The 25331-nt window shown below is 40.2% G+C and overlaps 2 protein-coding genes across 4 annotated transcripts in view; one reads left to right on the top strand and one right to left on the bottom strand.

The window, feature by feature from the left end:
- The window catches only part of GPN1 (GPN-loop GTPase 1), a 19534-nt gene extending 5255 nt beyond the window's left edge, over positions 1 to 14279 (top strand). For both annotated transcript variants that reach the window (XM_082357627.1, XM_082357628.1), the window contains exons 6-14: positions 3375 to 3453; positions 3660 to 3754; positions 4683 to 4728; positions 5378 to 5524; positions 6255 to 6337; positions 7651 to 7690; positions 8335 to 8425; positions 11290 to 11397; positions 12910 to 14279. In XM_082357627.1, coding sequence (XP_082213753.1) covers positions 3375 to 3453; positions 3660 to 3754; positions 4683 to 4728; positions 5378 to 5524; positions 6255 to 6337; positions 7651 to 7690; positions 8335 to 8425; positions 11290 to 11397; positions 12910 to 12995 — 775 coding nt within the window. In that variant the 3' untranslated portion in view covers positions 12996 to 14279. The remainder of the gene's footprint in view (positions 1 to 3374; positions 3454 to 3659; positions 3755 to 4682; positions 4729 to 5377; positions 5525 to 6254; positions 6338 to 7650; positions 7691 to 8334; positions 8426 to 11289; positions 11398 to 12909) is intronic.
- SUPT7L (SPT7 like, STAGA complex subunit gamma) lies at positions 13660 to 25331 on the bottom strand. Of its 2 annotated transcripts, none has more exons than XM_082357619.1 (6): positions 25075 to 25331; positions 24184 to 24284; positions 22816 to 23434; positions 18980 to 19304; positions 17825 to 18062; positions 13660 to 16240 (listed from the first exon to the last, which is right to left on the bottom strand). In XM_082357619.1, exons 3-6 carry the CDS (start codon positions 23226 to 23228, stop codon positions 15978 to 15980), a joined length of 1239 nt encoding a protein of 412 aa, XP_082213745.1. In that variant the 5' UTR covers positions 23229 to 23434; positions 24184 to 24284; positions 25075 to 25331; the 3' UTR covers positions 13660 to 15977. The 2 variants fall into 2 exon arrangements, with proteins under 2 accessions (XP_082213745.1, XP_082213746.1); XM_082357620.1 differs by having other exon boundaries at positions 25005 to 25296.

Raw genomic sequence — 25331 nt, 5'->3', positions numbered from 1 at the left:
TGAAACTATCACCCTTCTTGTCACTAGAAATAGCTATCATTATTATCATTATTGCTATCAGTGACTGTCATCCCAAGCATTTCTATTCACGTGTACATAGATAGAAGGATGGATGGATAAGGTGTTTTTACAAAAATAGGATCATACTAGAGTAGTTTTTTAAAGTAACAGCTTTATTGCAATATGAATTCACAGACCATGAAGTGCACTCTTTGAAAGTATACAGTTTAGTGGTTTTTAGTATATTCACAAAGTTGTGCATTGACCAGAAGTACCTAATTTCAGGGACTTCCCTGGTGGTCCAGTGCTAAAGAATCCGCCTTACAATGCAGGGGATGCGGGTTTGATCCCTGGTCAGGGAACTAAGATCCCACATGCCACGGGGCAACTAAGCTCGCGAGCCACAACTGCTGAGCTCTCGCGCCTCAACTAGAGAGCCCGCGTGCCGCAAACTACAGAGCCCGCACCACAACTAGAGAAGAGAAAACCCGTTCGCGACGGCTAGAGAGAATCCCGCGTGCTGCAAACTACAGAACCTGTGCCACAGTTAGAGAAGAGAAAACCCGTTTGCCATGGCTAGAGAGAATCCTGCGTGCCACAACGGAAGATCACTCATGCCTCAACGAAGATCACGTGGTGCCGCAACTAAGACCCGGCGCAGCCAAAAATAGATAAATAAAAAATAAATCTTAAAAAAAAAAAAAAAAAAGAACTACCTAATTTCAGAACATTTTCATCTCCAAACGAAACCCCATACTCATTAGCAGTCACTCTATTCCCCATTCCTCCAAGCTCCTGCTGGCTTCACGCACCATTTTACATTCTCACCAGCAATGTGTGGAGGGTTCCATTTTCTGTACATCCTGGTCACTACTTGTAACTGTTTTTTTTTTTTTTTTTTTTGTAACTGTTTTTGTTTTAATAAATTTATTTATTTATTTTTTGGCTGCGTTGGGTCTTCGTTTGCTGTGTACGGGCTTTTTCTAGTTGTGGCGCTTGGGCTTCTCATTGTGGTTGCTTCTCTTTGTTGCAGAGCACAGGCTCTAGGCACGCGGGCTGCAGTAGTTGTGGCATGTAGGCTCAGTAGTTGTGGCTCGCGGGCTCTGGAGCTCAGGCTCAGTAGTTGTGGTGCACGGGCTTAGTTGCTCCTCAGCATGTGGGATCTTCCCAGACCAGGGCTCGAACCCGTGTCCCCTGCATTGGCAGGCAGATTCTTAACCACTGCACCACCAGGAAGTCCAGATGTTGAGCATCTTTTAGTGTACTTCTTGGCCATTGGTATATATTTGGAGAAATGTCTATTCAAATTTTTTGCTCTTTTTAAAATAAGTTTCAGGTATGCATTATAATTTAACATGTGTACACTGCAAGGTGATCACCCCCCAAAAGTCCAGTTACCATCTGTCACCATACAATCGATCCCCTTCACCCTTTTTGCCCACCCACAACCCCTTTTTCCTCTGGTAACCACTGATTTGTTCTCTGTATCTGTGAGCTTGCTTTTGGTTGGTTGGTTTCCTTCCCTTCCCCTTCCCTTTCCCTTCACTTTCTCTTCCCTTTCCCTTCCCCTCCCTCCCTTCCCTCCTTCCTTCCTTCCTTCCTCCAGATTATTCCACATGTGAGTGAAATCGTATGGTAGTTGTCTTTTTCCTTCTGACTTATTTTACTTAGCATAATACCCTCATGTTGTTCATCCATGTTGTCACAAATGGCAAGATTTAATTCTTTTTTATGGCTGAATAGTATTCCACTGTGTATATACCACATCTTCTTTATCCATTCATCCATTGGTGGACACTTAGGTTGCTTCCATATCTTGGCTATTGTACATAATGCTGCAATGAACATAAGGGTGCATATATTTTTTCTAATTAGTGTTTTTATATTCTTTGGATAAATACCCAGAAGTGGAATCACTGGATCATATGGTTAGCTCTATCCTTCATTTTTTGAGGAATCTTTCTACTGTTTTTCATAGTAGCTGCACCAGTTTATATTCCCATCAACAGTTTACGAGGGTTTCCTCTTCTCTACATCCTCTTCAGCACTTGTTATCTATTTGATAAGAGCCATTCTAACAGGTGTGAGGTGATACTTCATTGTGGTTTTGATTTGCATTTCCCTAATAATCAGTGATGTTGAACATCTTTTCATGTGCCTTTTGGCCATCTGTGTGTCTTTGGAGAAATGTCTACGTAATCGGATCCTCTGCCCATTTTTGAATCGGGTTGTTTATTTGTTTTGGGGTTGTATGTGTTCTTTATATATTTTGGATACCAATCCTTAATCAGAGATATGATTTGCAATTTCTGCTGTTCAGTAGCTTGCCTTTTAGTTTTTTGTTTTTGGCAATGCCCGGCAGCTTGCGGGATCTTAGTTCCCCTACCAGGGATTGAAGCTGGGCCACTGCGGTGAAAGCGCTGAGTCCTAACCACTGGACCACCAGGGAATTCCCGCCTTTTAGTTTTGATGATGTTTTCCTTTGCTGTGCAGAAGCTTTTTAGTTTGATGTAGTCTCATTTGTTTATTATTGCTTTTGATTTCCTTGCCTTTGGAGTCAGATCCACAGAAACTTCACTAAGACAGATGTCAGTGAGGTTACTGCCTATGTTTTCCTTCAGGAATTTATTTAATGTTTTCAGGTGTTACATTCAAGTCTTTCATCCATTTTGAGTTAATTTTTGTGTATGGAGTGGTCTAGTTTCATTCTCTTGCATGTGACTGTTTTTCCCAACACCATTTCTTGAAGAGACTTTCCTTTCTCCGTTGTATGTTCTTGGCTCCTTTGTTGTCAGTTAATTGTCCATGTACGTGTGGATCTTTGCTTTTTTAAAAACGGCTTTATTGAGATATAGTTCATAGGCCATACAGTTTACCCATTTAAATTGTACAATTCTGTGGCTTTTAGTGTAGTTACAGAATTGTACAGCCATCACCACAATCAATTTTAGACCGTTTCATCCCCTCAAGAAGAGACGCTCTTCTTTAGTTATCACTTTCTTATTCTTTTTCTCCCTCCCTCCATTTTCCTCCAACCCCACCCATAAGTAACTAGATGGTTTCCCAAGAGATTTACACTCTGGTTTTGCTTATCTCTCATTTTTAATGCAGTGTGTTTCTAAAACTGTCAGTTTTCTCTGTGACCATTTGCAGCAGTGATGTATTGCTGCTCCTGCCAATGAGCCTGAATACTGGACATTGAACAAAACCCAGGGGAATGTGGTATGCACTTTAAGGGCAATGGGAAGAAGTGAGACTTGGCAGTGTGAAGAGGTTATTTCAGTCTTGAATAACCAGATGTTAATGTTTTGTGGGATGGAATATCTTTCAGAATGCATAAGTAAAAACTTCTTTAATGGTCTTTTTTGACATAGGTATGTCTTGATTGACACACCTGGACAGATTGAGGTATTCACCTGGTCAGCTTCTGGGACAATCATCACTGAGGCCCTGGTGAGTATTCTAGGACTTGTTACTCAGGGTAAGTAGAGAGCCAGACAAGAAAAGCTTCTTATTGCTTGGGATCTTATGTGGGATAGAGTCATAGAGCTCTGCACACCTGCCTGAAGTGGTTCTTCCTTGCCACAGAAGGTAGGAGAAGAGTTTGGGCACAGGTCAAGAACCCTCTGGCTAAAGCTTTGATTATTTTGTGGCTTTAGGCATCCTCGTTTCCAACGATTGTCATTTATGTAATGGACACATCTCGAAGTATCAACCCAGTGACCTTCATGTCCAATATGCTCTATGCCTGCAGGTAATGCGTTATTGTTGGGCATAGTATTATGTCAAGGTATGAAGTCTCCACTTCTTTTCCATCATTTTTGAGTCCTGAGTGCTTACCCCTAGGTTTTCATTCAGGCTTGCCACTCACTTTAGTGGCTCTGGGTTAGGGCCGGAAAAGAAGCACATATACTGTTGGCATTCTCTATCAGCCACTTCTCATCTTCCTCCCTTGCTTGTTACAGAATAGGTGATGAGTGAATATGAACCTTCTGGCAGTTGCCCCAAGTTGAATGAAATCCAATTCTGAATAGAATAGAGCCCCTGGTCTAAATGCCTTTCTTCTGTGTTGTGATAGGAAGCGTGAAATTATAACATGAGGAGAGACTGAAAAAAAAGATTCATCCATGATTCTAAATGCACATGTTTTCCCAAGTGTGGTGCCATTAGGAGAGGAAGGACATGCCTCACTAGGCTATATTAGTGCATTAGACCTAGGAGCAAGGCAGACCATTATTAATGCTGAATTTTATTTTGGGGGTATGCAAAAAACAATCACCCCTATTTGTCTCTTCCATTATGACTAGGGATGTCCCTTCCTGTTAAACACAAGAAATCCTAGTCCAAATAGAAATCTGATGTTTGATAGCATTATTTTGTCTTCATATTAATTGTTTAAAAGACAGTTAATTTGGTGAAAAACACACACACACACACAACCAGGATCAGTACCAAAGCATTATTACTCTAAGAAAAGGAGAGAGTGTGTATGTGTTTTGTTTGCTTGATGGTAGTGGTGGTTTCCTGCTTGGGAGGGGAGAATATGTGAGTGCTGTGTAAGAATGGATGCCTATATTTAGAGTCTGAACCCATCTCCCTTTTTATTACTCAGTTCCATCAGATAACAGGCAAGCAGGCGCTTAAGTGCTTTTACTAATAATGCCTCAATGTTTGATTTTCAGCATCTTGTACAAAACCAAGCTGCCTTTTATTGTGGTCATGAATAAAGTAAGTGGATTCTTCCTGTTGTGATTGAATATTTCCTTTTCATCAGAACCTGGTGTTTGGGTAGGTGAGAAGGATTATTTTAGATGCTGGAGAGCAGATTTAAGCTAACCTGAAGCAAAGTCATGAGCACTTCTAGGAAATGGATTCAGTCAAATTGAATGAATATATATCGCTGATTCTTTTCCAAAGTTTCTTTAGGCTAGATAGAGTAGCCCCTGGTCCACAGCGTATGGGTTATCCCTCAGGATCGGGACTGTGTAAATGGGGGAGGGACTGCTAGTCTATTGGAAGTGGCAGTTAAACAAAACCAAAACTTCTCTGTTGTTGGCTAGGATGCAAGAGGCTATGTACTTGACTTCAGAGCCTGGAGGGTGCTGGCCTCCACTGTGGCCGTGGTCACTTGGCAGTGTATAGTGAAGGGTCTGTTCTAACCTGGAATATACAGATCTTCATTTAATTATTTATACTGCACAGCAGTCTTGGCTCTTTGTGGCTTGTTGCAGTGGAGGAGGAAATGGGGGAAGCAGAGAAAGAAAATACATGAATTATTGCTCTTTGCTGTCATCACTTAATTAAAAAAATTTTTTTGCCACTGTTTGATGTCTGACCTCGTCTCTGGTTGCTGATAGTTGACTTCTCTCTGGCACAGACTGACATCATTGATCACAGCTTTGCAGTGGAATGGATGCAGGATTTTGAGGCTTTCCAAGATGCCTTGAATCAAGAGACTACATACGTCAGTAACCTGACTCGTTCAATGAGCCTGGTGTTAGATGAGTTTTACAGCTCCCTCAGGGTAAACTTTCTCTCTTGTTTATGCTGTTGGTCTCTCCAGATAACCTCATAACCCAAAGGGCTGGCTTTGAACCTGTTTTGGAAAGGAAGTTCATTACCTTCTGAAAAGTAATTTTTAAGGCATAGCTTTTTAAAAACTGGAGACTTAAAAGATAAATATGATACGGACCCTACCCTCAGAGAGTTTATGTTCTAGTTAGGAGAGAAGGCTAAACGCAGAGTTGAAACATGATGTATTATAGTAACTTATATTGTGATATCTTAAGAAAGATTAAAAGTTGGGCCTGATAGTGGTGAGGGGGTAGATCACTTTTGAAATGAGAGATTTTTGGAGGATATAGCCAATATAGGTGTGCTTTGAAGGATGGGTAAGATTTGTGTAAGCAAAAGTGGGTGTGGGTAGCAGCAAGTATGTTAATTGCCCAAGCAAAGACATTGAGATACTAATTTTTATAGAGAACAGACTGTGGTTTGATTTGATAGGGAATAGATGAACTGCTGCTTGTTTGATCCTAATTATCTTTCTCAGTTCTCTATTTTCCATAGACTTATTTCCATCACTTTTGAGTAGGTATGCCGTTTTGTCTTGTTTTAGCTTCATTCTTTGCCAGAGACTTCTTAAAGTAGCCAAACCTCTTCTATGAAGATTTTATGAAATTTGAGCCAAATAATGTATGCCATTTAAAAGTATACAGTTGTTTCCTCAGTGGCATTAATGATGCTTTTGGCAGGTGGTGGGTGTGTCTGCTGTTCTGGGTACAGGCTTAGATGAACTCTTCGTGCAAGTTGCCAGTGCCACAGAAGAATATGAAAGGTGAGGATAAAGGAACATTCTATTGATGGCACTCTTAGTTACCCACAAGTCTGATATGATAGCTGTTTAGCCAGGCAAAACATTTTGGTTTTCATAGTGTTTGTATTATATTTGCCATGCAGATGTGTACTGGATCTGACCACACTTAGGGTTAACAAGTAGCTGTTAACTTTTTTTAAAAAAGAATAGGAGTATAAAATCTTCACTGTATTGAATGATGAAGAACAGGTGTCATCAGACATTGTTTGTAAAAAGCCAGATGTTAAATATTTTAGGCTTTGTGGGTAGTATTATCTGTTGAAACTCCTCAACTCTCATTGTGGTGCAAAAGCAGCCATAGACAATTCCTAAACAAATGGGCGTGGCTGTGTTCCAATAAAACTTTATTTATAAAAATAGGCAGTGGGCTGGATTTGTCCTGTTTGCCACATTGGTTGACCCCTGATGAAGAACATAGACTTTGGAGTCAGATAGACATGGGTTAGATTTCTTTTTCCTCCAGTTAATAAGTGTGTAACCTTAGCAAATTTTCCTCATTTATAGATGAGGGATAATAGCATTTATTGTTAAGATTGTTGTGGGGATTATTTGAGATAATATATCTAAAGCACCTAACACAATTGCTGACATGTAGTAAGCATATTTCTTAATAAATGATTGTTATAACTATTTTCTTGGTTAATACTGGAGTTCCATTTATCTAAAGGAAAGTGGAGTCATAGCACCTATACACTTTCCTTAGGCCTGATAATTGGCTGCTTTCTAGCAAGCTTCATACTTAGCAAGAGCCTAATAGCCACATTGTGGTTTTCAGAAACATTATTTTGATTTTTATTCATCAGACGAGGTTTGGTTTTTTTGTTTGTTTTGTTTTGTTTTTTTGCATGTGTTATCAAAGCCTCAGGATAGACTCTTTTCTGTATCCTTTCATGGTTGCCCAGATAAACGACATAATTATATATTGGGCTTCCTGAGCCCAGTAGGCCTAGCTTCTTTTACTCATCATTTAAACATCTTTTACTCATGTTTATCCAAGTGAATGGTGAAGTCACTGGTCATGGTCTCCCCAGAGTTGATCTTCCCAGATCAGCAGTCAGTCTTTTGTCTTGTTGCTGATTTCAGGGTGGGAACAGGCACCTTGGCTTTTAATTCCTTAGGGATAGAATCTCAGTGACTAAGACTTGTTGCATCTGATGTATGGTGACATAAGATCTTTTGTTATTATCAAAGTACTAGGAAAATAGAAGTGATGTGGCCGGGGGGACAGGATAGATTATTAATCAAAGGGATTTAGAAAGTGTTTCTCTTTCCAGAGAGTATCGTCCTGAATATGAACGTCTGAAGAAATCGCTGGTAAGAAAAGAGGCTGTTTGTGTATTTTAGGGCCACTGAATAAACAATCTCAAACTATGTACTAATCCTTCTGCCATAAATGCTTTTGTTTTGGTTCTCAGTATATCCTTTAGATACTTGTTAATTTAAACCTGTAAATTTGTATGTATGCTGTCTGGATGCAGAAAGGCCCCTTAATTAGTTTTCTTCTCTATACTTGAAGTAATAAAAATCAGTAATTTTTCCTTTTATATATGCTGAGCCCTTCTTGTGCCATACCTCCACCCCTACTCCAAGGTCCATTTAAAGGCTACTTGTAGAATTTTGTTTAAGAACAGAGAGGTAGTTCACAACTTATCCCAAATGATCAAGTGTCCTGTCCCCATCGGCTACATTGGACATCTTATCACTGAGCCTTCCTGCTGTGTCTGTTTGAGGGTTCTTTTGATGATTTTGTGTCCAATTTCTGAAGCCTCTAATACAGTCTGCAGAGCCCTCTGGAATGAGCTTCTGCTGATCTGGGCCCGCACTGCTCAACGTTTCTGTCATCAGCCATCCCTTATCTGCCTCGAGCATTTGTATAATTTGTCATCTCCAGTTAGAAGTCTGGCATCTAACTTGGGCCTCCTTTTTTAATATGACAACATTTTCCTGTGTGTATATAGGCCAGTGCACAGAGCCAGCAGCAGAAAGAACAACTGGAACGACTTCGGAAAGATATGGGCTCTATAGCCTTGGACACCGGGACTGCCACAGGTACTGGAGGGTCTTCTGGTGTTAGGAACTAAGAGCGGGGTACACTTATCTCCACTTAGTAGGTAGGTATTTATGTTCAAGGGAGAGAAAGAGAAAAGGATAAAGTAAATGTTGTATAGTGTATCTATCTATCTGTTACTCAGTCAATTTAGATAAATCCTAGATCTGCATTGTGTTTAGTTGTCTCTTAGTCTCCTTTAATCGTGAATGGATCCTTTGTTTTTGTATTTCATGACATTGACATTTTTGAAGTGTACAGATGTAGATGTATACCTACGGACATACCTATATCTGACATCTATGTTAAAGAGGAATCCACTGTCTATGTCTCTCATACCACATTTATCTTATCTGTGTTTATATTTTTATACATATGTATATGATGATTCTCTTCAGGTAGTTTTTGGTTTACTTTGGCAAGATACTTGATGTCTACTTTTTTTTTTTTAATTACTTTTTAATGCTCCCCCTCTTTTACTGTTTATTTTGAGCTAATTTTAGATTCACAGAAAAGTTTCATGAATTGCAAAGAATTGCCATATACCCTTCAGCTAGATTCGCCAAATGTTAACATTTTACCACATTTACTTTATTCTTTCTGTTATATATGTTTGGCTTTACATTTTATATATATATATAAGTATACTTATAAAATATTTGTATATTATATATAACTTTTTTCTGAATCATTTAAGAGTAAGTTGCAGACATGATGCACCTTTACCGTTGAGTTTTTCTTAAAAATAGGGGCATTATTTTATATACCCTCATTGTAGTTATCAAAAACTAGGAAATTAACATTGACACATGACACATTCCTATTATCTAATGTATAGACCTTATTTAGATGTAGCCATTTGCCCTTTATAGCAGGAGAAGATTCTGGATCTGTGTTGCATTTAGTTGTCACATCTCTTATTTTCCTTTAATCTGGAATGGCTCCTTAGTCTTTCTTTGCATTTCATGACATTGATATTTTTGAAGTATATGGTACTTATATTTTTGTAGAATTTTCTTCAGTTTGGGTTTGTCTGATGTTTCCTCATGGTTCGATTCAGGTGGCTCCTTTTTAGCAGAAGTTAACAGATGTGAAGTGTTTTTTCCATGTATCATATCACAAGGTGCATGATGATGAGTTGTCTTTGATCACTTACTTAAAGTGGTGTCTGCCAGGTTTTTCCATCATAAAGTTATTTTTCCCTTCATAATAAGTATTTTGTGGGGTGATGCTTTGATTAGATAAATGTACTTTTAATTTTCAAATGTTCACCCACTAGTTTTAATATACATTAATCTAGGTAGGGATAGTCTTCATTTTCCTGTGATACATGTTGCAGATATTTTCTCCCTGTTTGTCAGTTGCCCTTTGACTTTGTTCATGGTGTTATTTTGCCATGCAAAAGTTTCTGTTTTGTTTTGTATAAATTTGATGTAGTCAAATTTATTGATCTTTTATTGCACCTGGTTTTGAGTCATAGTTGGGAATCCTTTACCTACACCTGTGTTAAAGAGGCATTCACTTATGTTTTACTGTAGTACTTGTATGGTTTTATTTTCTACATTTGGAACCCTGATCCATTTAGGGTTTATTCCTGGGTATGGTGTGAGGTATAGGTCTGTGTTACCTTTTTCATAAATAGTTGTACCCACATGATTTATTAAAAAGTCTACCTTTGTCCCAGTGATGAGATGCTACCTGTATCATATACTAAAATTTCATATGTACTTGGATGTATTTCTGGATTACCTATTTTATTCCTCTAGACTGTGTGCCCGTACTGTGTGGCTTTAATTACATATAGAGGCTTTATAGTACGTTTTAATATCTGCTAGGGCTAGTCCTCCTCAAAGTTTTCTTTTTTAGTGTTTCCCTGACTATTCTTGCATGTTTATTTTCCCAAATGACCTTTAGTATCAACTTAATGTAGCTTGCTAAAAAAGCTCTTTGATATTTTTATTGGGATTGTGTTATATTAATTAATTAATTAATTGACATCTCTTTGATGTTGCTCTTCCTGTCTAAGAACAAGGAATGTGTTTATATTTGTCAAGTCTACTTTTGTGTCTTCCAAGAGTGTTTTCCTCCTGTAGGTTTTGTTAAATTTGTTAAATTTTTCCCAAGGATTGTATCTTCGTTAGTGTTGAAAATGGGATTTTTCTTCTCACTGGTTATGTTTGTGTTTATGAAGACTTTTCATTTCTGTATTTTAGTCTTTTTATTCTGCTACTTTACTGACATTTTTTATTGTTTGAGTTAGTTTTGTCATTAATTCTCTAGGGGTTCCTGGGTTGGTGCTCAAATTTAAATATATACACACTCACCCACCCACACTCATTGGCGGACTGGCCTTTAAAGGAGTAAAGTTCTGTTCATGACAGCTATTGCTATAGGTCTAGTAAAGAACAGCAAAGCCACTTGGTGGAGGAGGTGCTGGAACCTGGCTGGGTTTACCAGTTAAGTGAGCTACACGTTCCACACTTTTACTCTTGACTTACCAGCACACTGGATCTGCTCAAATGTCTTTAGCCTTCATAGGAAAAACCATAGCCTCTTCCAAGCTGAGAGCTAGTACAAACAAATGACATTACTATTACTATTAAGACAAGCTACTTGAGAGTTATTTTCCTCAACTTAAAAATGAGACCTCTTGGGTTACTGGCCTCATGAAAGCACTTTGTGAAATAAACTAATGTAGAAATGTTAAGTGGTATTAACTGTACATGTAGAAGAGATAAGATCCTGCATTTTATCATGATCACTTTCATCCTGCCAATTTTTAATCATAGTTACTTATTGATTCAAAATCACTTTTTTGAGGAGGCCTGTGTTCATGACATGCTACTGATAGATGTTTTCTATGTAGGCAGCTTATCTCCTGTGCTGGACCCTTCTGACTTGATCCTGACTCGGGGAACCTTGGATGAAGAGGATGAGGAAGCAGACAGTGATACTGAAGATATTGACCACAGAGGTGAGAGGTGGCTGAGGTGGCTCATGAAAACAGAACAACCGCTTATTCTTTCATTTTTGCCCGGGAGCTTCCTGTTATTGAGAGAAGACCTTAAGCATGTAGCCAGTAACAGGGGAGAGAGGAAATGCTAAAGGATACAGCACCAGGAAGGAGTTCCATATATTAAAAGTTCCTGGCCTTCCTACTGAATGGTTAATATTGAGCTTGATTACGGCCTTTTATTAGTCTTGTGTCTTCTCATCTTTAGGTCCTAACTCAATTTTGAGGAATCCAAGATTGTTTATTGTAATTGTTGTTTTAAGAATACAGAAGGAGGCCTCAGCAGACCTAAACCGGTCAGAAGGGACTGTAGCATTGAAGATAGAATGGCTCTGGAAACCCAGAAGTGTTCCACTTTGCATAGTTTTATGGACTGTGGACAGAATCTATTTCTTGAAACAACCCTTTTAGGTCCTAGCTGTGCCCAAGAGCAAACTTCTCTTTATTCCAGTGTGCTGGATGCTAACATGTAAATTGCATCATTTAGTAAGATTTATTGAGGTATAATTTACAAACAATAAATCCCACCCTTTTATTAAAGTGTATAGCTTGATGAATTTTAATACATATATATAGTCTTGTAATTACCATTATAATCAAGAAACAGAACACTTCCGTCACCCTAAAAGTTCGCTCATGCTCGTTTTTATTCAGTCCCTTCCCCCACACCAGTTCCTGGCAACCACTTATCTGATTTTTGTTCCTATAATTTTGCCTTTTCCAGAATGTTGTGTAAGTGGAATCACAGTATTTAACTTGCATTTGACTTTTTTCATTCAGTGTAATGCTTTTGTGATCCATCCATGTTATTGCATGTATCAGTAATATGTTCTTTTTTATTGCTGAGTAATAGTTCTATTATGTGGATGTACCTTTATCCATTCACCAGCTGATTGACATTGGGGTTGTTGCCAGGTTTTAGCTGTCGTGAATAAAGCTGCTCTAAACATTCATTAACAGGTCTTTGTGGACAGAGGTTTTCATTTCTCTCAGTTAAAAATATGTAGGAGTGGGACCTCATTTTAGTTACTTTATGAAGGAGGTATTCTCCCCACTTACAGGTCAAAGAAATTGTACATTTTGGGCAACATGATAAATAGAGCCTGCTTCTAGGAGATATTTCCTTATTGGGAGAAGTGAACATAACAGTGTCTTAGAAATATAGTTGACTCTTCAACAGCTTGGAGACTAGGGGTACCCACCCTCCTCGCAGTTTAAAATCCCCGTATAACTAACTTATAGTTGGCCCTCCGTATCTGTGGTTCCACGTTCGTGGGTTTCACCACCTGTGGATCGTGTGGTACTGTAGTATTTACGATTGAAAAAAATTCGTGTATACACGGACCTACACAGTTCAAACCCGTGTTGTTCAAGGGTCAAAGGTACTATTTCTGATGGGTGGGTGACAGCAGCTCTAATCCACCTGTCTAATGGGAGAGTTTAAAAAGAATTAACCTTCTTTTTTCCTTGCAGTTACGGAGGAAAGCCGTGAAGAGCCAGCATTCCAGAATTTTATGCAAGAATCAATGGCACAGTACTGGAAGAGAAACAACAAATAGTTTCTAAAGTCCAAAATTTTGGAACTCTGTGTGAAGGGACTATCCTTATCTCTGATTGGGGGCTACTATAAAGGACAATTTTGTTCAGGATAGCAATTTCTCTTATTAGTGAAATCTCCTGACTCAGATGAAGCCAGGCATAGAATACATTTGGACCTGGCAGGTAGATGCTGATTCCCCTTGGCATTTTCCTTGGATTTATGCAAGGAAGGATATTCTGTTTTTGGATGCTGATATCCCTTCAAGCCTAAAACTGCAAGTTTTATCATTTGAATGCACATACTTTTGCTGCTGATGGACAGAACAGAGAGAGAACTTAGTAGGCTGGATCTGTAGCCTCTACTTCTCCAGCATCTTGCCTTTGAACCTGTACCACGAGTTCCCCTCCTTTTAGCAGAAAGAGAGAGGGGAAACAGGAGCTTGTCCAGAGTGGCAGTGGAGGAGTCTTCTTGGCAACCAATCAATCTTGGTATGAAATGTGCCTCACACTGGGTAGCTCATTGTAGAACACCAGGTTCATTGAAGAAAGTGGGCAAAATATTGTTAACAAGTAAGAATTCTACTTTAGAGGGTGACTTGGATAAAGAGTTTTTAATCTTAACTTTGTTGTAAGCCTGCTTGTCATAATTTCAAATACGAAAATTATCACAAATAGTCACTGCAGTTCAGAAGAGAGGTTTAAAGCCACATGATGTTTACTGAAGTTCCATGTACATACCACACCTAGTAACCAGGTACAAAGCCAGGCCCTGTTTGTTTTGTACTTTAACTTAATGCAGTGTATCCTTAGTGATTTACTCAAAGGCCACGGATTTGGGTCAGTTGCACATTCCATATATAACAGCCCTGGTAAGGGTTTGCTTTGCCTCCACATTCTTCACAGTATCTTAAAACATTATACATTTCTCTTAAGGAATTTTATTCCTGCCTAACCTGTATTCCAGATCACTGGTTCTCAAAGTGTGGTCTCTGGACCAGAAGCAGCAGCAGCATCTGGGAAGTTACTAAAAATGGGACATTCAAGACCTAAATCAGAAACTGGGGGGGGGGGGGGGGCGGCGTGGGGCCAAGTAGTCCGTTTTACTAAAAGGCCTCCAGGGGATTCTGATGCATGCTAAGTTCAGAACAATATTCTAACTCAAACAGCCTATGACGTAATTCTAGGCCAGGTGAATATCAGATATCAATGTGCTTATGACCTGCTTTATCACAGTACCCCTACCTTGACCATCTGGTGCCTATTCTCTAACATTCTAAAAATAAAAGTGTTTTGTTTTACATGAAGTATTAATTTCAGTATTCTATAACTAATGGGAAGCACTGGTCTAAAAACTTGAACCTGTTCTTTAAGAGGAAACCATTTGCACAGCAAAACTCTGAACATACCTGATTTTTTCCCTTAGTGCCTTTGTATACTTTTTCCTTAAAGAGGAACTTGTCTGGCCTATGCTATAAGCTCCATAAGGGCAGAGACAGTCTTACTCATCTGTGTATTCCTTGCAGAGGACCCAGTACATAATAGGTACTCAATAAATGTTTGCTAAGTGAATGAATTAAATACTAGGTGGCTACTTTATGGAAACTGACCACCTGATGTGTACTTTCATCAATAAATAAGGGAAAATGAAGCTAAGCCTGGAACAGGAAGGGTTTAGATAAATGTGCCAAGGATGTACGATTAGCAAACTTATAAATGATCTGGTAACAGTTTAAATTATAACCTCATTTTGTTGCTATTGCATTCATATTTATTCTCAGTGCTGGACATTTAAGGCACTCAATGATGTGGGCCTTGATTTCTGGTCTCCACTAAAGGAGTGCTCTAACTTTCACAAGACTTGTATTCTGCACCCCCAAACCAAACTTCAGCAGTACTTAACATGCACACATTTGCTAATTACTCCTGATTATTCCAGTGCTACATCATTTACTTAATAAATACTGATTGAGACTATCGGATGCCAAACAGGGCAGATACTGCTATGGATGAGTAACAGCAGTAAAGTTGTTCAAGACATGATGTAAAGCAGAAAGGTGCATACTGTTGTTATCCTTTTAGAGGCTGCCCATCCAGTAGAAACACAATGTGCAGAGAATTCTGGCAAAGGAATGGACTGTTCTCTGATGGCCAAGCAGATGCAACAAATGACATACGCATAAGCCTGTCCTTGGACAGGTCCTGTTTGCTTCATTCACAAAGGAGAAAAATGAAAGGAGCAATCAAAAAGTGTACGTGGTGAAAATATAAAAAAAAAATCTGAATGGAAATAAGAAAATAAAGATGGTGGAAATACATGGAATAAGTCTAGACAAGGAAGAAGAAAATATGTGGCTGAGATAGTAGAGGGCTGTCTGAATAAGCAAAAAGGCTGTTTACCACAGACCGCTCTGACTTTACAGGTGACCTCATGGGCAGCAAAAACAGTTTGAAAAAAAGACTACTAATAAGCTATGCAATGTTTAGCTATTTCCTATTAGGTATTAGCACTGGATTCCCAAGGACTTGGACCAAAAATGAAGCAAGTTAAAAAAAAATTGACATCTGATACCAGCATATATTTACTTGTGAGTCTATTCAAGCACAGCTTTGAGGCTTAACATCTCCATCTTCATAATATCTCTGCAAGGTAGGTCAAGCAGTATGATTCTTCTTAGTTGTGCAACAGAAACAGCTCTAGAGAAGCTAAGTCACTTGTCTAGTCACACAGTAGATGTCAGGGACAGTGCTTTGGTCTCTGGATTACCATCCCAGTGTCATGATGTCTGTGAAAGGTAGCTTGGTTGTTGTGGAAAACTACAAAAACTGGATGCAAAAGGAAAAAGCAGACTTACTTATTTGGTTAAATCTAGTTCCACTGATACCAGGAAAACCCACTGTGTTTAAGAATGAAAGTCAAATCACTGTTTATGGAAACGAATTAGAATACATCAAGGTTTTCTGTTGGATCTTATAGGTCTGGAGAGCAACTCTCCCTCTTTGCCTTATATTTTCCTCATCCTCTTTTTACAGCGCTGGTTGAAAACGGGGGAGGACCCCATGAGGCTGTCAGTGGAGTGGGAGCCGTAGCTGCTGTCTGAGTCATCAGGGCTCTGGGGGATCCCAGCTTCACTCATGCCTGACATGGGCTCCTCGAACACATCGCTGCCCAGCACGCCATGCCCAGAGACGTTGCCTTCTTCACTCTCTTGCGGCTCCATTTTCACGTGGGCCAAGTTCCAAAGAGGGGAAGCATTTACTTCTGTACCTGGGAATGGAAGAAGAACGTAGAACTAACTAGCAGTAAGAAAGGCTGGAACAGGGCTTCCCTGGTGGCACAGCGGTTAAGAATCCGCCTGCCAGTGCAGGGGACACGGGTTCGAACCCTGGTCCGGGAAGATCCCACATGCCACGGAGCAACTAAGCCCGTGCGCCACAACTACTGAGCCTGTCCTCTAGAGCCCATGCTCCGCAACAAGAGAAGCCTCCACAATGAGAAGCCCGCGCACCACAACGAAGAGTAGCCCCCCACTCGCCGCAACTAAAGAAAGCCTGCGCGCAGCAACGAAGACCCAATGCAGCCAAAAATAAATAAATAAATAAATAAAATTTGTTTTAAAAAAACTATTAAAAAAAAAAAAAAAAAAGAAAAAGGCTGGAACAAGGTAGGAGGCATGCACCACCCAGGGCTGACTGATGACCTTTGAGAGCAGTTTTCACTCTGATTCTCTACTTGGCTGGAGAATCTGGTTGTTATTCTCTGCTCAAACAGTTACCAACTCTAAATATCTTCTTTTCCACTTCCTCACCCTCCTTTACCCCACCTCATCCACCTCCATTTTCCCTAAACCAGGGAAGTAAAACTGCACATGGAAAGATTCATGGTTCAAAGGCAGGCACAACCATGGACTCTTGGTCAGGTGTTACATTGGCCTGTCCTTTCATGGGGCTGTCTTGTTTTCCTGCCTTGTGTTTGGGTCCCTGGTCCTCACTCACATTATGAAAAGTTAATGACCAGTACGAAATGCTGGCAGCTGTTCCCAGACTGCTGAAAAGAGACATGACCCCTACATCTGCAACAATTTCCTTTTGGCTCTCCTGCCTCTGTGTCTTCTAGCAACACTGTTCTGTAGTTATTACGTCTTCCATGGTGAAAGACTCTCTGCCCAATACTTTAAAAAATGCGGCCTAATTCTGTTTAGGCTACACTGGAGGACTGGCTATTTGCATCATTTGTGCATTGATGACATGACAATTTATATTTGTAAAGAACTGAGTGTCTAGACTAATTTGCAATCTAACTGACTTAGGGATCAAGTCATCTGGTTCTGAAGGTAATCACAGGGTCTATCTGGAAGAAGAGGCCAGCTGACTGTAACTGGGTTGCCCTATTTCAATTCCTTTCAGTTCCAACTTGTTGGGGGGTACTTTAGCAAGGAACCCCAACTATTCAAACATCCCTGAGCAATTAACATTACTCCATCTATCTGGAAGTTGCCTTAATCAATTCAGTACAAGAATCAGGAAAGACCAGAATACAGAGAACAGGAGGCCATCTGCCCACCCAGCTGGGTCAGCTGAATTAACTCTGGTAATCACTTATTGCATCTACATCCTAACTAGAAGTAATTTTAAAGAATGTCTGTAAAGCTCTGCTAGTCCTTTCTTCCTTAATTACAAAGAGAATGTTGGTATCTGTAGATCAGTGAAGCTGTATTTGTTTTCAGACTTTCCATTCTCCTGCCCATCCTCACTTTTGTTCTACCATCTCCAGAGTTTGAGTCCAAAACGCCAGAAGTACTGAGATTGGCAGATCTCCCAGAATCAAAATGGGTAAGTTGTTTTCTCTTACTTGAAGCCTGTGGTGAAGCCTCGACCTCCAGGTTAGATGGGAAGCGTTCACTCTGAGCCCCAAGGACTCCCATGGGCAGTGACTGGTCTCCAGAAGCAAGGTCAGCCTCCAGTTCCTCACTGACAGGGAAGGTGATGTCGCTCACAGGTTCCTCCTTGATCTTTACAGGCTTAGTGTCCTCTGTGGCCTTCTCAGGATTGACAATCCTTTCATACTCTTCAGAGAGCTGCTTACTAATCTGTCGGCAAGCAAGAGTCAGTTTTCCAAGTTAAAAGCAAGTTGGATAGTCAGCTTGTGGCATCCCATGGAAAAGCTAACAGAATATGAATATGCGTAAAGCATCACTGCCAAAGGAAGGAATGTGAGTTTGAAATTCGTAAATGACAGACATGTAAAGAATATCTGTTTAGCAGAGAATGTGCATGTCATTAATTAAAAGGTACATAAAGGTGAAAAATATTTAGGCTGTATTATTATATCAGAACTGGGACAAAAGATCACATTTTTAGCTATAAAAACTAACATTTGACATAGGTACCACAGGTGGATAATGAACACTGCAGGAAATCTGGATCGCTTAGCAAAGACGATTGGGTGTTAAGAATTCCTTACCATATTTTAGATCTGGGGACACCGAAACAGTGAACAAAATGCCTCAGGGTTTCAACAAGGGTTGAAGAGCTCAGATATTTCTGTTTCTAACCAAAAATGGTGTCTCCCCCACCACACTGCACCCTTGGGCAGCGTCACCTCACTCTGTCTTGTTTCTTTCTCACAGCACTTAACGCCATCTGAAGTTATTTTGATCATTATTTGTTTACTTGTTTTTGTTTCCCTTTCAACAAGAGTGCAAGCTCAAGGAACTTGTTAACTGCTGAATCCCATAGTGCCTGACTCACAATAGGCACTCAATAAATATTCGTTGAATAAAAGCATGTTAACCACATGCTATAATTTCACTGACTAAAGGAGACCCCTGAGTCTGGCCAGGTCAGTGATGAGGCCAGTGGAACAGAGTCAGGGCCGAGAGGAAAGCAGGATAAGTCCGCTCTGTTCCAAGACCCTGTGCTCTGCACCCTAGAGCAAGTGTTAGGGATCCTGCTGGACACCCCTAGATTACACATCTTTACCCACTTCTCCTCAGGGTCCTCTCACCTGCAGCATGTAACTGTGATAGTCCTTGATGCGGTGCTGCCAGAACTTCTGGAGGGAGAGCACGCTGCCAATGCCCACTTCATGGAAAACCTGCTCCATCACGTCGGGGAAGGGAGTCTGCCCCAGCCGGGCCTCCTGATCCACAGCAAAGCGCAGCAACTTGGTGAACTTAAGACAATACTCGTGTGCCACATCAGTTAGGGTCTCCAGGACACTTTCGTTAGCACACTCAAAGCCTGCGTGGGCTAGGATTGTGGCCACTGCCTGGTAGAGGAGCTGCCGGCAGGAGTGCCAGCTGAGTTCAGTCACAGGTTCCCCTTTCCCACTGAAAGTGGAGACATGCTAGTGTTATTAGTGCTCTTGCAAAGGGGTGACCTGTCCTGTCTCCCTAGGAGGTTTACAACCCCAATCAAACCACCGGCTCAGCTTTCCAGGGGAATTCTAGGCAGGTTACATAGCCCAGTGTCATCTTGTTGCTGTCAGGGCATGTCTCAACAACCCACAGTCATATCCCTGAGCTGCTCCAATTACATAAAGTTTGAACAGGCAATAGATGCCTGTAGTAAACAGTATAAAAGGGTATCTAGTGAAAAGGAAGTTTCCTTCTCCTTATATCAACTGCTGGATTTTGATCACTTTTAGGATCTGATTAATTGTAAGAGTACAACTCAGATACTGCTCAGTGGCGCTCTATTTCACCAGAACATAGGTTCCTCACATGCTGGGCAATACATGGACTTCTAGAAATTCACAGTCCCAATTAGGAGATTCTTATTTAACTACAACAGACCATTTGTAAAGCTGGGAAAGGAACTCAATTTTATAAAAGCAATTTAAAACATATATAGCTTACAAAGCATTTTTATCCTGTTTTATGCTGTGAAGTGGGTAGGGGTCCATATTTCTTCACATTCCTATCCGGCAGGTGACGAAACTGAAGTTGAGAGGGGCTGACTTGCCAAAAGATTTTTGGTATTATTAAGTGATAGAGCTTCTGCCTTTAGATCCCATGTTCTTAATAATACACTGTTTTGCACCTAATCACTATGACAAAGATCCTAATCTTTCCAAAACAAAACAAAAAATCTCAAAAAACTGTCTGGTCTCCTAAAAACAACTTTTAATGAGCTCCTAATAATTTACCCGCTCTCCTGAAATTTCCTATCTTCTGCCTCCCTCTGACAAAGTAAATAGATAAAAATAAGATAGGGTACAGAAAATTACTTTTCCCCGGTCCATACTTGGCGTGCGCCACCCTGTGCTTGCTGTACAGAGTGCCTGAGGAGCTGCACACCCATGCTGCTGTGACCTGCTCGGTAGCAACTACTGTAATTCACATAATAATTGGAACATAAGAAAACCAACTGCCTAATAACTTTTCATTCACTGTTTGCATCATCATTTCCCATGGCCAGTCTCTCTGGACCAAAAGCTAAAGGCTTCAGAAGTGCCTAATAAACAGAGCTAAATCAGTATTGCTTTGCTTAATATGTGGACCCATTTCAAAGGAAAATAATTCTTCCTGTACCCCCATAGCTGATGCAAATTATTTTTGTACACAGTTTCTTAAATATGTATAAAACAAACTACGTTTAAACTTCTGATGTTCACAGAATCTTCCTAACAATTAAAATTAGAAAATTGACACGAAACTACAAATTCTAAATAATAGCATCAATTTAATATGAAGGACAATATTATTTTGTTAAAGGTAAATTGCCCTCAAAATGTAAACTTGGTACTGATTCCCACAGAATAAGTGTGTTGAAGTTGGGCACATCTATACTAACACGGGGCAAGCATGTAACGACACAGTTCTCCCTCCCTTTTTCACTATTCCAATGTCTTCAGAGCCTTCGATTAGACAATACACCACGACATTTTCTGGCCTTCATCTGGCCCAACTGCAAGCCTTACTTAATAAGTCTATTTCTGTTCTTTTCTCATTAGTTTGGGACAATTAAAAGAGTAGCAACTATTATCAATAGGCAGATGCACTAAGTGATATACAGTATTACTTATGTAGTATTTTTGCCAAACATTTCATTTGAATCTAATCTTGAGGAAATAATCAGCAAATCCAGTCTGATTTGGGACAGCCTACGAGACAAGTGACCTAAACTCTTAAAAAAGATTAATATCATGTAGTATAAAAGGGGGAAGCTATTCTGGCTTAAAAGACACTAAAGAGGCAGAGAAAGACAAATACTGTATGATATCATTTTTATGTGGAATCTAAAACAAACTAGTGAATATAACAAAAAAGAAATAGACTCACAGATATAGAGAACAAACTAGTGGTTACCGGGGGGAATGGGTAGGGGGGTGGGGCAAGATAGGAGAAGGGGATGAAGAGGTACAAACTACTATGTATCAAATAAATAAGCTACAAGGATATATTGTACAGCACAGAGAATATAGCCAATATTTTATAATAACTTTAAAAGGAGTATAATCTATAAAAATATTGAATCATGATGTTGTACACCTGAAACTAATATAGTATTGTAAATCAACTATACCTCAAAAAAAAAAAAAAAAAAAAAAGACACTAAAGAGGTATAACAACCAAATGCAATGCATGAATCCTTGTTAGGTCCAGGATTGGGGACAAACATACCTACAAAAGATATTTTGGAGACAACTGGAGAAATCTGAATACAGACATATTAAATGATGGTATTTAATTAGTGTTCATTTACTTTGATATGATAATGGTTATTGGGATTGTGTAGGAAATTTCCTTATTCTTAGGATAAGGTGAAGAATTTAGGGGTGAAAGAATGCTGAAGAATTTAGGGGTGATATATTGCAATGTCTGCAACTTTAAAATATTTGGCAAAAAGTCTTACGTGTATGTGTATATGTATACATATATGTTTGTATATTTGTGTGTAAATGTGTGTATACACACACATACGTGAGAGAGAGTAAATGTGGCAAAATGTTAACAATTGGTGAATCCAGATGAAGTGTATTTGGGCGTGTGTCGTACTATTATTTAAACTTTTCTATAAGTCTGACAAAGTTCAAAATGAAAAGGAAAAAGTAATTATTTGGCACCAAATGCAAACTTTCACACTGAAACCTAGTAGTAGCACTAGGTTATAAGGCAGTCATTCAGAGGATCTGGAGCAGGGCTTCTCAAATTGAAATATACTTATGAATATTCTGGAGGTCTTGTTAAAATGAAAATTCTGATTCAGCAGGTCTGGGTGAATATTCTGGAGGTCTTGTTAAAATGAAAATTCTGATTCAGCAGGTCTGGGTGGGTCTGAGACTCTGCATTTCTAACAAGCTCCCAGGTGATGTTGATGTTGCTGATCTTGGACCAGATTTTGAGTAGCAAGGATCAAGAACATTTTTCTATTATTATTTCTTAAACTGTGTTATCAAAATGAAAATACACAATTAAAAATTCTTGTATAGAACTTGGAGATTCCTAATAGTATGAGAATAAGTCCATGAATATCATTTTGAGGACACTGAGCTAAACCCATATTATACCTTTTAATTAAACAGAAGGACTAGACTCTGAGGACTATGAGGCCATGGCCTATTTTACAAACTAGTGCAGTACCTTGCTCCTAGTAAAGTGCTTGGCACATATTAGGCACTCAATAAATATTTGTTCCATCAGAAAATAAAAAAATAACAGACTCTGGATTCGGAAGGTCAGGGTTCAAGTCTTAGACTTCCCACTAATTACCTGAGCAACTTTGGCCAAGGCAATTACTCTCATCCTCAGTTTCCTCATGGAAATGTGATTACCTGCTTAACAGGGTTGTTGGGAAGATTTTTTGAGAAAAGTAAGATATAGCAAAGCCTTGCCTTACCGATAAAAGTCACTCTCTGGGTCACTGTGCCGGATGTGGAATGGTGCGCTGGGATTCTTACAATCTAAAGGAAGGAGGTCATCAGGAAGAGGAGGTGACCCAGGGCAGGACGGAAGAGGCTCACTCTCTTCAGTCTTTACACCTTCTGTCTGTTGCTGATTCTGGGCCTGAGCTGTGGCAATGAGGTTACGCAGACGTCGGTTGTGCTGGATCAGCTGAATGGTATGGATGGTGAGGCTGCATGGCTCTGAGGGGATGTCCAGCATAGTGGGGGGCTTGGGCTTGTTGGCTGAGGGTTGGTGCAGGGGTGGGTCATGGACTTCTACCAGTCGGAACTCCCGAGGGAGCAAGTCAAAGGAACTTCTGTTGGTCTGGCTTGATGAGATTGGTATCTCTCCCCAGTATCTCAACATTTTGGAATAAGAAAGGAAGAGCTTTCAAGTTAAATGTAGATGATATCCTAAAAGTAGTGTTTTAAAATCTCTAGCAACTGCAGGTTATGGGCTTCTGTAGTGAAAAATGTGAAGTCTAGCCAGTTATTTACATAAAAAGTAGGCAGTTGAAGACCACTTAGAAAAATGTCAGTGTCAGCAGCACTGTAGGACCAAGGATGTTCTCCCTGAAGAAATTAAGAGAAATATAACTGTTAGATGCCAGTCATCACAATCACACACTAGGACAATTCCTACTGGACTGAACCACGAGGTAGAGTTTGGGTCATCAGTAGATTAATAGCTGCAAGAGTATCTGGGGCTATAGTGTCCATATTTTCCATCTCACCCTACTAACTCATTACCAGAACTGCCATCATACCCAGTCCTGAAAGATTTGCGAGGCAAGATGCTTAAATGAGACCTGGAATACTTCTCAGAGTATCTTGACACATCTGTCCTGGATCAGTAGGAGAAAAGGGCAGAGAGTTAAAGATAGGAAAAGGTGGTTCTTTTTTTTTTTTTTGGCTGTGCCATGCAGCTTGTGGGATCTTAGTTCCCCCGACCAGGGATAGAACCCAGGCCTGGGCAGTGAAAGTGCCGAGTCCTAACCATTGGACCACCAGGGAATTCCCGAGGTGGTTCTTAATTTGTGAATGCCAGGCATAGGAACCTTTAACTAGTCCTGGTGGAAAAATTTATGAACCACTAATCTAAACGGTCTTAGGCATTCAACTTCTGACGTATACAGGGAAGAATCTGAGATATCTGCTGTCTCCTAACGAATATCCCTTCCTTCAGTCTCTCCTTACATCTAATCTACTCTCTACAGTAATGCTAGACTTAATATTTTAAACTCATTGCCTATTGGAAAAAAGTCACTCAAAATTTTTTTGGTTTACCATTCAACAACGTTTACAGTCTGGCTTCAACTCACCCTTCCAGATTCATTGCCCATATGTCTCTTCAAATTCAACAAACATTTACCGAATGCCAGGTATCATGTGAAGAGATAAAGACTAATGCAAGATCCTTGCCCTGAAGTGAGGGAGAAAAACATACAAAGGACATTTCAATATTAAAGTGTGTGGTAAGAGCTGTTCTAGAGACACAGACCTGGTGCAGTGAGAAAACACAAAGGAGGAACTTCCTGGAGAAAATGACCACCTTAGACCTACCAGTATCAGACTACTCAGGTTGAGAATGCCATGCATTTTCACAGCTTAAAGATGTGATCTCTGCCAGAAATGCCCTGACACCCACCACATCCCTGGCAGACTTGTATTCATTCTTAAGTATGGCTTAAGTCACCACCCTCTAGCACCTCCCCAGTACATCTCCCTTCATTATATTCTCACAGCACTTTGCATGTCTCCATCACAGCATTTATCCCTATATTTAAACTAGTACTTATCTCAATTTTATTCTTCCATCTATCTCTCACAGCTGTGATCTTAGTACAGTGAGTGCCTACTACATACCGGGCTTTGCCTTTACTGTTAATTCAATTCTCCCAACCTCTCTATGAAGTAGATACTATTATTACCCCACTTTTCAGATGTGGAAGCTGAGGCTTACTGTCTTGCCTAATGTCAGAAATGGCTGAGAGGGAAAATCAACACGGCCAGGCTCCAGGGCCTGCACTCTTAACAACTACACTACGCTGCCTCATTAATCGGTTTCGGAAAGAATAAAAGAACGAACGAATAAATGAATGAACCAAGTGACAACAAAAATCGCCCTCTCCCCTAGCTTCACCGAAAGGAGCACGAAGGACAGACACCAAGCACAAGCAATGCCCAAGTCCCTAGGGGGGCTCCTCCGTCACCGTCAGCAGGCGCAGGCGCCAATCACAGGGTCCTGGGGTCGCCTAATGCTGAGGCAGCCCGGACACAGGGACATCTGGACGTGGACCGAGGCAAGGAGGCTCCACTATGGACTGCCACGTCGCAGGCGCGGGGCTGGGCGGCTGTACGACTCCGAGAGGCCTGAGACAAGGGTCGCGTCAGGCCCGGAAGGCTGGTGTGTTGATTAGTGATTCAAGGCTGCCGGAAGCGCTTCTTCTCAATCAGGCGCTGCCACAGG

This window comes from Balaenoptera borealis, assembly GCF_965194805.1.
Source record: "Balaenoptera borealis genome assembly, chromosome: 15".
Classification (NCBI taxonomy): domain Eukaryota; kingdom Metazoa; phylum Chordata; class Mammalia; order Artiodactyla; family Balaenopteridae; genus Balaenoptera; species Balaenoptera borealis.
The sequence above is the reverse complement of the archived record's forward strand: the minus strand, read 5'-3'. Positions and strand labels throughout refer to the sequence as shown.